The 13,652-nt window shown below is 36.6% G+C and overlaps 2 protein-coding genes and 1 long non-coding RNA gene across 3 annotated transcripts; 1 reads left to right on the plus strand and 2 right to left on the minus strand.

Moving 5' to 3' along the window:
- Positions 1–576: 576 nt before the first annotated feature.
- On the minus strand, positions 577–4,674 carry LOC145238374 (uncharacterized). The gene is made up of 6 exons (XM_080101518.1): positions 4,532–4,674; positions 2,572–2,677; positions 2,359–2,465; positions 2,115–2,287; positions 1,679–1,787; positions 577–992 (listed from the first exon to the last, which is right to left on the minus strand). The coding sequence occupies exons 1-6, from the start codon at positions 4,632–4,634 to the stop codon at positions 820–822; spliced, it is 771 nt and encodes a 256-aa protein (XP_079957644.1). The 5' UTR covers positions 4,635–4,674; the 3' UTR covers positions 577–819.
- Positions 4,675–6,688: 2,014 nt separating this feature from the next.
- On the plus strand, positions 6,689–13,489 carry LOC145238373 (sodium-coupled monocarboxylate transporter 1-like). The gene is made up of 13 exons (XM_080101517.1): positions 6,689–6,802; positions 7,040–7,143; positions 8,251–8,439; positions 8,794–8,859; positions 8,949–9,068; positions 9,493–9,647; positions 9,928–10,068; positions 10,767–10,985; positions 11,319–11,431; positions 11,488–11,645; positions 11,721–11,941; positions 12,117–12,220; positions 12,829–13,489. The coding sequence occupies exons 1-13, from the start codon at positions 6,751–6,753 to the stop codon at positions 13,071–13,073; spliced, it is 1,887 nt and encodes a 628-aa protein (XP_079957643.1). The 5' UTR covers positions 6,689–6,750; the 3' UTR covers positions 13,074–13,489.
- Positions 7,262–13,549, minus strand: LOC145238375 (uncharacterized). The gene is made up of 5 exons (XR_013862111.1): positions 13,485–13,549; positions 12,861–13,063; positions 12,110–12,225; positions 8,214–8,329; positions 7,262–8,110 (listed from the first exon to the last, which is right to left on the minus strand). It is a non-coding gene; the product is annotated as an uncharacterized LOC145238375 (long non-coding RNA).
- Positions 13,550–13,652: the final 103 nt, after the last annotated feature.

Here is a 13,652-nt window from a genome sequence, read left to right on the forward strand (position 1 = left end):
AAAGGGATCGGCAAGACGGAAGAGGAAGGTTATCCACAGGACCGCCACAACCGATGATAAAAAACTACAATCCCATTTGAACCGATCATCGGTTGCCTTTCCGTTTTTTGGGTGTCAAAAAATCGAAGAAAAGTCCGGTTTTCACCGGAATATTCCAGTTTCAAACTGGTTTTGACCGGTTTCTGCCTCCTACCGAACCTCCAAACCCGTTGAAGCCGGTTTTGAAAATCGAAATACCCCAATATTGTAGCTTTTTTGTTTGAGTGATTGGTGCGTCGATTGAAAACATCAAAGTTTGCAGGAAATTTCTCTTTTCTACCTGTTAGGAGTGTATTATTAAACTGTTACCTATTAAAACTTTTCTGCGCACATTTTCATACTTATTATTACGAAACAAAAATATTGTGTTAAAGTTTATTTTAATTTTATCATTGTGGTTATATTTGGCGGCCAAAAAAGTTCAACTTTTAAATATTCTTCCTAGATTTGCACAAAATTCTTCGTTCAAAGTGCCTTCACAGTCTGTTTGGGCCTATGCTGTACTCCATGACCTGTTTTTAACAAATATGTTCAAAATTAACCTTTATTATACCTGTTTATTTTTCGAACGATTTAGTATGAATTGATACACAATTATTGGTGACCAACAGGCAATTGCATTTGATGAAAAAAAATTATGACATTCTGCAATTTCACTAATACAAACACAACATAAGGAAATTGAAAAAAATGCATATTTGCCACTTTCAATTTAAGATGAGAATAATTGAAACACTGAATAGCATATTCTAAGTAAACAGATTCAATGTTAAACAAAAATTAAACAGATCCTACAAATGGTGTCAGTACAGGAACAGTTTCTACATAATGTTTGTATTCTGGAAGATGGCCATATCTCTTCATGCCACTTCTCTCTAGGATAGGGATACCACTCACATAGTTAAGAAGGTACCATATAAAAACAGGAGATAACACAGCAATCCATTTCCAGCCTGGTAACAAGATACAGAAATGTGACACTAGCTTTCACCATTTTGCAATTTGATTAATGCAGGAGTAATAAATAACAGAACGTATATATGTATAATATGCTGGTTGATAAGGTCACTTAGAATTAGCATCGGAATTTGAAATGTGTGGATGTGTACATTGTAAAACAATTTTTATCCATTTACAACATCTTAGTGCAGTGGTTCTCAACTGGGGCCCTCGGCCCCCAGGGTGGCCACAAGCTGTAGTCTCATCAGAAACACCCACTAAAAATCAGTGAGTCATTTTCTTTTGTAATGGGCAGAATTGAGTGTGTGCTGCAAATATCTTTATTCCCTGACACTCTTTGTGAGGCCCAAAATATACTTTTATTGGGCCCCATCCATGAAAGGTTAAGAACCACTGTCTTAGGCTAAGGTAGAACAACAAGAGTGATTCTGTGGTAACTTAAAAAACAAGTATGAAGGGAAAAGTTACAATGACATAGTATGTAGGAAATAGGAATCAGCAACTTCTTCATAAATATATAACGTTCTTTTGCCTCTGCATACAAGTCAGGTGTTGTGACTTGTACATTTTTAAATTAATTAACTTCATGAGGTCAAACAGGTTACACAAGCATCATACAGACTGTTAAAAAAATGTCTTGTCATAATTTTTCTAAAACTAAGGCAAGTATTGTACTAACCTGATAATACAGAACTTGCTATGATTAAGACACCAATCCACAACATAATTTCTCCAAAGTAGTTGGGATGTCGACTAATTGACCAGACGCCTTCCGAAATGAACTTACCCTAAAGCAAATTTACTTGTTTGATGCATATGTTTATCAAAAAATTAATTAAAGACAATCTATCTTAAGAAATGCCTTACAACTCTTTAATTACACACAAGGGCTGTGTGCTTTTAATGGTATCAAAACAGAGCTTGGAGGCAGTCAGTCAGTCAGAGATTTGCTTTGAAAATTTGCGATCAACTTGGTTAAATTTGTCAAAGTACACAAGGCCTATGAAATTTCCTGCCAACTTCAATAATAGTGCAAAGTTTACCGCTCTTTGTGTTCATCTAAATCTGATAGCTCTGATAAAAAATGTTTTAAAAATCAATTTTTCTTGTTTTACCTCATTGGCAGGATTACTTCGAAATGCCATCTTTTGTAAATCAGCTGTAACTTCAATTATCATTCCAAGCATCCAAACAGCAAAACCAAAGTAATCAATAGACCCCAGTGGTTTACTTTTCTTTTCAGTGTTAACAAGAAGAACAGGAAACAATGTTATATAAATCCACAGTGCTATTGAGATATTAAAAACAAGTTTAGTAAAAAGTGTCAATGGTAAAGTTTAAACTTGTGTTTATGCTCACCTTGAACAGTCCAGTATATGAAAAACACAACTGGCTTTGTTTTGACTTTTGTGAACCGTCGATCACCACCATCTTTAAGGCATCGATAACACAAAAATGACCCAAGTCTTGTGAAAACATACTTTAAGTTAGTAATAAACAACAATGATTTTTAAAGTGTCTAAATTTTACTTTGAATATTTTTTTCCAAAAATTTGTACTTGAATCTTTTACCTTAAAGCCCATATTGTAACCATAAATGAAAGAAGAGTCCGACGCCAGTTTTGATGAAGATTGGATCGTAAACTTATATGAGTTAGTAAGATGAAAGTAAGGGACCCTGAAAGAATAAAATTCTGCTTAGAACTATTTTGCAACTCTATAAATTATATTTTAGGAATCTTTCTTTAAGAATACTTGTCACACATTTTACTTAGAACAATTGAGTAAAAATGTTTTGACATGGTTGTAGGTTTCATTACAAGCAGAAAAAGGCATTATGCTGAAAATATGGCTGAGTTGATTTTATGATTTGACCTGTAATGTAAATTAATAATGATCTGATGAGTTTAAAAAATAATTCTTATTGTAATAGAAAGCGCTTGAGTTAAGGTGAAAATTTGAATGGTAAATTTTGCCAATATGCAATCTACCAAATCTATGCACACAAACTACTGTTAGATTATGTAATGATCAGACTTCATGTAAACACATTATATTCTAATGATCTACTTTAAAACTCATACTTTACCTAACTATTTTAGAGTATAATAAGGCAAACAATGTCTCAAACAAACTTTAAAGTGACATACTCCAATAATCAATCATTTTGACACATGCTAATGGCATCGTCAGTGATATGAGGGGGCACATCAGTTACAAGTTACAACTTGTGATGCGCCGAGCCTGCCATGTTCAGGCCGAAACAGAATATTCGGCCACTAGGCCGAAAAAATTTGGCCGAATCAGGCCGAACCTAAAATCCCTCTTTATATGGATGTTTTTAACTGAACCTTGTGTCGTTGATGCGAGTAAATTATGACAAATCAAAATCACTTTCACAATGTGGAAGCTTTGATCGTAATACTTCGCAGACAACATGGCATGTATTTACTGACACAACATTTAGTTAATTTCTGACATTTCATATTGGCGAAAATAATAGTCTAGGCATTAATTCCATGCAATCAAAAAGTTCGGCTTTGGCCGAATTTTCAAAAAAGTTCGGGCCACAAACTGAAACATTAAAAAACAGCATATCCGGCTGAAATGTTTCGAAACTTCGGTGCATCACTAGTTGTAACTTTGAACCTGCCTCAAAAGGTTCGGGCCGAAACCGAATATTCGGCCATGAAATTTCAGTTTCACAATGCAGAAGCTTTGCTAAACTTGTAATATTTTGCATACAACGTGACTCGTATTTTATAGATTTTTTAGTTAACAACAATTAGTTAATTTATGACGTTTGGTATTGGTGAAAATGATAGTTTAGGCATGAATTCCATGCAATGAAAAAGTTTTAAAAAAGTTCGGGCCGAAACCGAAACATCAAAAAACCAACCGAAACTTCGGTGCATCACTAGTTACAACCCACATTGGATTTTATGGCACATTTCGCCGAGATCTCGGGTGTGCACGAAGAGTTTTTAAGTGTGCAAGTGTGCAAGAAGAAATTTTAGGGTGTATACGAACCAGTCAAGTGTGCACCTTATCAAGAAAAATTTACAAATATTTAACAAAATCTCAAAATAACCGTCAAATGCAATTGCGCCACTGGTTAACTAATGTAACTAATCTGGAAAACAGAAGTTATTTAGCGCCTCTAAATAATGTTTTGTCAATAACGCAAGAAAACAATAGAAAATTTTCGTCGAAGGCTTTTTCCGAGGGGTTGTTCAAGTGTGCAATCAAACTTGAAAAAAAATAGTCTCGGGTGTGCAGCTGCCATACTATCCATACTGGGTTACAACCATTCATAAACACTTGAATCACATGAAAGATCGCATAATTTTTTGTTTCTGTAGTACAAGATTTAGTGACTACGCTTGCTCAAAGCCTGACCAATCATTTCCGAAAACCATACATCATTCGATTTGGTATCAAATCCAACTACTGTATTTGTATTGCTGAAACTTGTATAAGTAACGCAAACACAAGTGTTAAAAAAGCACTCAAATTTTATTCTTTAACTTACCAACTAAGTCATAAAACTTTTCTGTTTGCAATGTGTAGGCGATGCAAAACCCAACAACTTGAATGAACAAGTCAATTCCAGCTAATGTCAATAGACTATGCATTGCTACAAAACTGGATTAAATTTGAGGTAAAGATGAAAAACTGTAAAACAAGGAATTATTACAGGCTTTATAACCATAAGTTTAACGTTGCTTTCATGGTTATAATACTCTCAAACAACGTTTACTCAATCAAAGCTGTAATGTACTGCTCCAATTTTAGTATATGTACTGCTCAGTCCCCTTCCAAAACCCAGTTGCACTATCGGACAATACGTCACGTGACTCACGTTCCCTCGTTATATAACGAGGGAAAGTACCCAATTGTAATTACCCTTCTTTGCAACTTCTATTTGTTCAAAACCCAATTTTAAGTTAATAATGCATTACCGTAGGACAAGAATAGTAAAAAATGCTTTAATTAATAACACAACTGTCATCTGAAACCAAAAATATTGCTATGTGTAGCTGCAGCGCATTTAATCATGATTAACCAGTCGTGCCCTTGCGCTAGTACATAACGTTTCAACATTGCGCAGCTATTTCCGGCTTGATGTTGTGCTTTTACCAAGTGAAATCAACTCAAACTCAATCAACACAGCAGGGAATTGTATTTTTTGCAGCAGCAGGTAATACTGTTGTTTTTATTTAAAACAATCACTTCGAAAAAAAAAAACTTTTTGATTTTGTACACAGCATTCACGCTATTTGGTGAGACCTGTTTGCTGTTCATCCAATCCTCGTGCTGAAAACCGCAACGTTAAAGTTTAAGCTAATGGTTTAGTGTATATTAGGCTCCAGGTAACGCACTATTGCAACAAAAGTGCTAATACCAATTAAGTAAGCGACCGTGATATATCCGCTATAGGCTATAACTTATAGCTAATCGTTTACCCAACAAGGGGTCAAACAAGGGGTGAAATTTCGTTGCCTCAGCAAGTTCAACGCATGGAGCAACGTCGATTAAACAAATCGTCGACTGAAAAATCGTTGCTTAAACAGTTCCACGAGACGGTTGTTTAAAAAGAACATTGTTTACTGACCTGAATGGGCCTGTACTTGACGGTCGCTTTTGTGTGTCGAACAGGCTCGTTGAAGGAAGTATTAACGACTTTTTTGGTAAAGTTACAAGAATAAAGTCGCAACGTTTTGCAGTACGACTTCAAGATACGATTTAGGGCAAATGTTAAAAACATAAAGTAAGCTAAAGAACTCGTCAGAGGTTGCTAAAAAGTTAAAAAAAACGTTCAAACGGTAATAAACTATTGCAGTTGAGGGTTTAATACCTGGGATTTCTTGTTATGTACTAAATCTTAACATTGTTCATCAGCATAAAAAATGTAGAATTTGCATAATTTGAAACAGGTCGACACTTAAACTGTCCATGCAAAAAAATTCAGGAACTGGTTACGAAATATTTGTATGACCAAGGCCATTTAAGTCCGAAGCTGTTATGATAAGCGGGGTTCCACGTCTAGAATGTTCATTGTATCAAATTTCGTGTATTGGCCTGATTCATTGCCATCATCACCAGTAATGGTAAACACCGCAATGATTCAATAGAGCTGGTAAACCACCAAAAGCCAATTTATAAGACCATTTCTCCATGCTCCTTACTTTACGACACATAGGAATCCTTATTTGTTTACCTATTCGTATGGACCAGCTTTAGTGGGCAGAACTTTAGTGTCTTTGTCGCAATAGCTGCAAAAGCGAACATAAAAGATGCTTACCGAAGTTTACACCACCATTAGCAGCAGAAGTTGTTACTCGCATATCCATGGGCAGTGGAATAGGCAAAACTCTAACAGAAAGCAGATTATTTTAACACAGCAAATTGTTGAAAATTGTTAATGAAATGAGCTAACAAAACTGCTCGGGAGTTTGTGTGTAGTGAGTAGTAAATACATTGTAATGCAGAAGTTTCATAAACATAATGGCAAAGGCAGTTGCTGAAACGTCTGCAATTTTGTAATGTTTCTCTGGCGATTGGATTTTGATTAAACGCCTAATTTTAATTGTGAACAAACCAAGATGTAATAAGAGTTTAATATCGAGTTCCCTGTAATCAACTTGTGACCATTGCATTAAAAGATAATACTTTCCACTTGTGTGCAGTTCTGATTAGTTTGCGTTGTAATTTATTTGTGAACAAACGTACAGCGCTCAACGCTCGGCAATGGTGGAAAGCAAGGCTGTGTTCGGAGCTGTTGATTTTGTGGTTTTTATAGGTAAGGGTTTTTATGTTAATGATAAACGTTAAACCAGTGGGTTTTTTTGGGCCAAACTTATGGTGATGACATGAGCATTTGCTAAAGCGTCTAAGGAATGAAACTTTTAACTGTATTGTACACTTAAATTTCACAGTACCATTTTTAATCAATTTTTTTTAACAATTTACTAAATCCTAGACATGGGGTGCTTAAACGGTTTTAAGAAAAAACCTTTTTCATTTTTTTACTCATTAGGTATGCTGACAGTGGCAGCTGGAATTGGAATTTTCTACGCGTTCAAGGATCGCAAAGTGAAATCTGTTGACAATTACTACTTTGGAGGTAGAAACATTTCCCCAGTAAGTAAAATATTAACCTGTTGTCGAAGCAAACATTAAAATGCCAATGATGTTAAGGTTACAACTAATTAGTAACTTTTCATGTTACCTATTAGCAAACCTTGCAATAATGGTTGCAGACGAGATTTGATATTACAATTTTTTCTTATTAACACAACAAACATAAAAACGTTTTTTTGAGTTTTGTTAACACAACAAAAGTGTTTATTTCGCAGGGTGAAACAAATCGTAGCAGCACGAAATATTCACTGAGCCGGAAATAGCTGCGCATCATTAGGTTATAAAGCGCGACAAATTTGAAGGCACAATTGGTGGTAGATGGTAAACGCGCTGCAGCTAGACCGTTTTTTTTTAATGTCGGATTCCGTTTTATTAAGCCCCTAGGACCTAGGCTTACAACGCGGTTGACCGAAGTCCAACAATTGTGTGCTTAACTCACACCCCACGCTATTATATAAACACACGGCAGAGGAAGAGAAAAACAATAAAACCTGTTTTTGTTGGCAAGACCTTTCGAGCAATCAGACGAAAATACCTGATTCAATACAGCCAAGCCAATACACTTGACCTTAAGCTTAACCCTGATTGGCTATTAATGCACGGGCGTTCCCCCCGTCAATCTAGTGTAGTCGAATCAAACCTACTTCACCCAACAGAGAGTAAAAGTAAACATGCCATTGTGCGAGAATATGAGAAAGTTTTTCCTGTTGATTGCAATGTAATAACCCACCCACCTAGAGCCGCTTGACGAGACGTTACGACAAATAACCATTTCGTAAATACACTTGTCGAAATGCAAATAACATTTATTACAGAAACTAAGGGTGTACAACCTGCAAAGTGCAGGTCAAATGCGGCACATTGAAGGTTGCGGGGCCCACTAAATCTTTTCATTGCATTGCTGGGAATTCTTTGTTTATTTTTAAGCAAGTCAGTTCGTCCAGTGATATTCATCTATTCTGATAACCTGAAAATGCGACTATAGGATCAGTTTTAAATTTTACCATTAGCTGACCTATCGTGTGCAAACTGACAATAACACGTAGCCTAACTTTCAGTACACAACTCACTCTGTAAGTAACATGCTTCGGCCTGATTGCTTTTTAGGTTCCGGTTGGGATTTCTATGGCGGTAACGTTCATCTCATCCATCACAGTGCTTGGTTATCCGACGCACGCGTACCTGACTGGCACAATAGTGGTTTGGTTCAGTATTGCAAGTCTTGTGCAAATTGTGATCGGTTGCATGTATTACATTCCCCTGTATCACAGACTACAGGTTTCTTCTGTTTACGAGGTAACTGGAAGCTAATATTTTTACAACATTGGGACTACATAACAAGTTATCTTACCATAATACATTGTAATTGCCATGCAAAAAAAGACGGACATAGTGATAGGGGCTTAAAATCAAAAGTCTGAAGAAGTTACAGTATATGAGACGGCGTCCTTTCTATATTAAAACCGAACAAAACCAACCCCAGAAAAGTTCCTTTGTTTGCCGATAAGTTTCAGTCGGTAATAACTAAAACTTGTTCTTAATCAATTAGGTGAGTTAATAGGCTTGACTTGAAATAAGTTCAATGTTTGTTTTGAACAGTTTTGCAATGATGAATTAGTAGGCTATTTAAATTTTTGTATTTTATTTCAGTACTTGGAAATGCGATTCCACAAGAGTGTCCGTAGATTTGCTTCTTTTATTACAGTCACAATTTCGGTGAGCAGCAGATTGTGTTTAAACCGATGAACTAACTGAACAACAAATGAAATCATTTAAAGTCAACAAGTCACTGTTTTTGTCTGTAGATTTTCTTCATGGGTTTGACCATATATTTAACGTCACTGGCGCTCAACGCGGTCACTCCAATGGATTTTAAAGTCAGCATTCTTGTCACAGCCGGGATTTGTACTTTTTATACGACTCTAGTACGTGCTGTAATGTTCAAGTTGCTTTTTAAGCTAGAATGAACTATTCACAATCACTTAATAAAATGTATATAGGCCTATTTTCAAGGTTGCTATTGATCTAAAGTTGTGGTTTTCAACCTTATACCGATCGCGTACCACCTGACGACTTTCTCTATCGCTGTGTACCACTTAAAGTAAACCCTGTTTTAATGAGTAGACCAAGAGATATGCCTGTTCTTCTTGATTAGGGCAGTATATTTCTATAACCAGTAAGTTTGACAATTTCAGAAAAATGTCCAAAACATGAACATGAGTTTCATTGTTTAAAGTACTGTTCACATTGAAATAGTGATAAACGAAAAACCGACCTATACAGTAAAACTCGGTTAATCCGGACCCGTATTTTTTACTGCATACATATATGTATATCTTGTTTTTTTAGGGCGGAGTTAAGGCGGTAATATGGACAGACACAGTTCAGGCTGGTATCATGATTGGAGGATCAATCGCAGTTTTCATCAAAACAACCATCATTGTCGGTGGTTTGGACAAAGTATGGGAGGCTGTAGAGAGGGGACAGAGGAACACAATATGGAAGTAATAATAAATAAAAGCTGAAACTTAGGATTAAATTCAAGTCAACGATTAAAAGCACGGTATTGCACTCCTTAAACCCCAAAACAAACTCATTTCACAATCTTAAAAATCGCAAACGACATCTTTTGTTGATCAGTTTCGATATTAAAATTTCTTATTATTGCAACTTTGGAAACACAAAACTGTTGATAATATTGTATAAGCAACAAAAACTTTTAAAATACGCAAAGTGCGGTCAAATTTTTAGTGCGTTCAGGTTGTTATGTTTCTGTACTTTCAGTTTTGATTTGGACCCAACACAACAAAATACTTTTTGGTCAATCGTGGTTGGCATGGGAACGGCGTGGTCGGCTTTAGCTTGTTCCAACCAGCTCATAACACAACGCTATCAGTCTTGCAAGAGTGTGAGGGACGCGAGAATGTAAGTAAAACCGAACGATCAGATACTATCACAACAAGTAAATAAGAAATAAAGTCTGTTTAGGTGACTTTTCGCATTCAAAGTGCCGTAAGGGTCCAGGCTTGCGAGAGTTGTAAAGAGTCCTACCAACGGGAGCCTAAACCGAACCCGAAAATACAACGAGAATCGCTTTTTTTTAAAATAACGAAGCCCGCATTAAACACGAGTTGATAAAATTGCGGCACAAGCAATGAGTGTGGAGTCAGACGCGAATTAAATCCGTTTAACGTAATCTTGGATCCTGTCCGATTGAGAACTCAACCGTAAACCCGTCCTAATTTACAACTACTCCAAAGCGTGTTGACGTGTAACAAACAAGCTGCATTAGCCGTCTTAGCTAACGAACCTAAGAAATGCTATTGGAGACATTTCCTTATGTTAAACTTCAACCTTATAACTATTTGCCGCAGCTATGCTCATTATCAAACAAGCACAAATATATTTTTGTAGCAGTGTAAATCACTAAATGTTTGTGCTGTTTTGTGGTGCTGTTCACAATTCATTTTGTGCCGCCAAAATTGAATCGTTCATAAATGTAACAAGAGTGAATGGAGGTTGCGGGGAACAGGACTAAACCCTAGGTCCGAAAATACGCAAAAATGGATTTATAAAACCTTGTTATATTGCGACCATAACAAAAGCTCTTCGTTTTTGCACAGAGCATCGTTGGTGTCAGGGCTACCGATGGCTGGTCTGCTTTTTATCGCGGCATTAAACGGTTGTGCAATGTACGCTTACTTTGAGGGCTGCGACCCTTACAGTAGTGGTAAAATAGAAAAGATGGATCAAGCTATTCCCTACCTGGTGGTACAGATTTTCAGAGACACACCAGGCATGGCCGGACTGTTTGTAGCAGCAGCGTACAGCGGAATGCTCAGGTAAAATACTATAGGAGTTTTGTTTTGTTTAAAGTTGTAAACAGGCCCAATATACACCCAATCACGGAAGTACGAACCCGAAACTAGGCCAAGAGTTTAAAAAGCCCAATAAGGCTCATGAAACAATCACATTAGGTTGGTAGATAAGTCTACATACGGATCTAAAACATTTGCTTGGTCTACAAGTGCGCGTTTTTTTACATTTAATTTGTATTAAATGAACTTCTTAAACCAAAAATATGCGTATGATACCAAAATATAATCGTCAATTAGTGTTAAATACTGGGATCTTTGAAATGTTAGAAACTTGCTCGTAATTTGATTTATTTGCAGCACTGTGTCGTCAGGGATCAACGCAATATCTGGTTTAGTTCTTGAAGATTTTCTGCGCATATGGTTTCCAAATTGGAAGGACACAACCAAACTTACTGTTAGCAAAGTTCTGGGTCAGTATCAAATCTTGCCTGCAACTTGTTCTCAACATTTAACCAACTTTTTGTAGGTCTGTTGTTTGGGACGCTAGTGACAGCAATGGCTTATTTTACTGGATACTTGGGTCAAACAATAATCCAGATGTCAATAACAGTGTTAGGTTTATTTGGAGGCCCCTTACTTGGAGTTTACACCCTTGGAGTTTTTATGCCGTGGGCCAATTCTATTGTAAGTAGCAGGCAAGGAAAATATAACTGACATAAACAATAAATGCTTGTAAACCCTGTCATATTTACGTTTAAGGGTGCAGTTCTTGGCTTAGCGTCCGGAATCGGTTTTTCGACTTGGGTTGCAGTCGGAAAAATAATCTACGATCCAAAACCCGGCACAATGCACATACTGCCACTTTCAACAGAGCAATGTTATGCGGCCACAAGCACCCAGTCAAACTATAGTGCGACTTTGGACACTACAACTTTTACAAACGCTCTGTCAAATGCCACTACGGCAATGCAGGCGGAAAGGTATTTACTTAGTCGGTTATAAAACTGTCAAAGTGATGACCTAAAGCATTTTAAATGAATTTGACAATTAAAGTTTCGGTTTTTAACTTCTAAAATAAGTTTTCATAAAACTCAATGTTTTATAAGGCTATCGTACTGATTAGGATGATTTAAACAACAATTGCTTACTGTTTAGGCCTGCAATCGCTGACAGTTTATATGCCATATCACACTTGTACTTGGGAATGCTCGGTCTTCTCTCAACAGTGGTTGTGGGATTAATCACCTCCTTTTTGACAGGTAGCCTTAAAATTACAAATATTTGAGTATTAGCCAACATAATGGCATAATCCGAGTTCACGTCTAAAGTAATGCTAAAGTATAGATAAAATCAACTTCTAATCAGAAAACTGAAATCGATTTTGTTTGTAACATTTCTTGTTGTTATGCTACACCAATATATTTTTTAAATGTATCATAGTTGGTTAATAAAGCTTTGGCTTAACTGTACAAAGGGGGACTTCATGAATCTATGTAAAGATGCTTAAATAACAATTTTAAAAATTTTAGCTCTACAACATATCTAGTAGGAAATACTTTGCAAAAACATGTATACATTAGATTAGCGATTCTCAACTGGAGCCCTGTAGACTTCTCTAGTCTAAATTACCACTCGTGGCGTTCTGTAGTTTCAAGTGAGCTATTGTTCTTTGTGATCCATCCTTTCTTATTCGTACTGCACATAATTGCGCATTTTTGTTTGTGAGAAAGGGGCCACTGTTTTTTTTTTTTTTTGGGGGGGGGGGGGGTACTTGGGAGGACACAAAATATTGACCTTTGTGGACCACTGGATTACACCTTTTCAATATTCTAAATCGGTTGTGACAGATATTGTATTGTTTTATTAGGAGCTAACAAGCCGGCAATGAGCGACCCAAACCTCTTCATGCCGTTCATCGACAACCGATTCCTTCCCGATAAAGTACGACAATTTTTCCGGTTTGGAGTACCCGAAACCTGGCGGTTTAAGAAAGGCGATGTCGAAGTTGACTCTATTTCCTACCAAAGTGCAATTGTCCTACCGGGCGCGGAGAGCCATCTGACGCCGAGAAATGAATCCCACATGTTTTTTCACGAAGATACCTTTGTTTGAAAATGAATTGTGGTAAAGACCAAGAACTTATCGCACAATGCAGGGGTGTGGAACATGCGGCCCTAGGGTCAAATGCACCTCATTGAATAAACACTGTGCGGTTGGTCGAGCTATTTGGATTTTAAATGAAGTGTATTCCGCTAAATTATTTCAGTGCAGTGCTAAGAAGCGAATCTAACTTTTTATTTGTTTCTGAGCAGACCTTTGCGCCCGGTACCCACTTTCTGCGACCTAATAATACGGATAGATCACTTATGATTTTTTCTGACAGTTGTTCTCAATATCAGCGCGTTTCGTTTGCAACAAAGTTTTATATGTTACATAAAGGTGCGGACTACTACTTAGTCAATTGTTGGCACATTCATGTATTGTGTAATAAAATCAGTAGGCATACAAATGATTGCAGCTAACCTTGGTTATTGTTGACGAACGAAAGTTCTGCTTGTATTTCATGTTCAATCCATTTTATCAATAAATTCATCTGAAAAATAACAAAATCTGAGTGAGTATTGAGCAATAGAAACCTATTTCCACTGGACTTTAAATAAATTATACTTTATTAAATTTAACAAACCTCAA

Source organism: Phallusia mammillata, chromosome 7, assembly GCF_965637545.1.
Source record: "Phallusia mammillata chromosome 7, kaPhaMamm4.hap1.1, whole genome shotgun sequence".
In the NCBI taxonomy this organism is placed as follows: domain Eukaryota; kingdom Metazoa; phylum Chordata; class Ascidiacea; order Phlebobranchia; family Ascidiidae; genus Phallusia; species Phallusia mammillata.

Coding starts and splice junctions, on each gene's coding strand:
- LOC145238374 (XM_080101518.1), bottom strand. CDS start 4,634: ATGCATAGTCTATTGACATTAGCTGGAATTGACTTGTTCATTCAAGTT. Junction 2,466..2,571: donor GTTACAATATGGGCTTTAAG/GTAAAAGATTCA, acceptor TGTTTTCACAAG/ACTTGGGTCATTTTTGTGTT. Junction 1,788..2,114: donor GAAGTAATCCTGCCAATGAG/GTAAAACAAGAA, acceptor AATTTGCTTTAG/GGTAAGTTCATTTCGGAAGG.
- LOC145238373 (XM_080101517.1), top strand. CDS start 6,751: ATGGTGGAAAGCAAGGCTGTGTTCGGAGCTGTTGATTTTGTGGTTTTT. Junction 8,860..8,948: donor TTATTACAGTCACAATTTCG/GTGAGCAGCAGA, acceptor TTTTGTCTGTAG/ATTTTCTTCATGGGTTTGAC. Junction 11,432..11,487: donor TACTGTTAGCAAAGTTCTGG/GTCAGTATCAAA, acceptor AACTTTTTGTAG/GTCTGTTGTTTGGGACGCTA.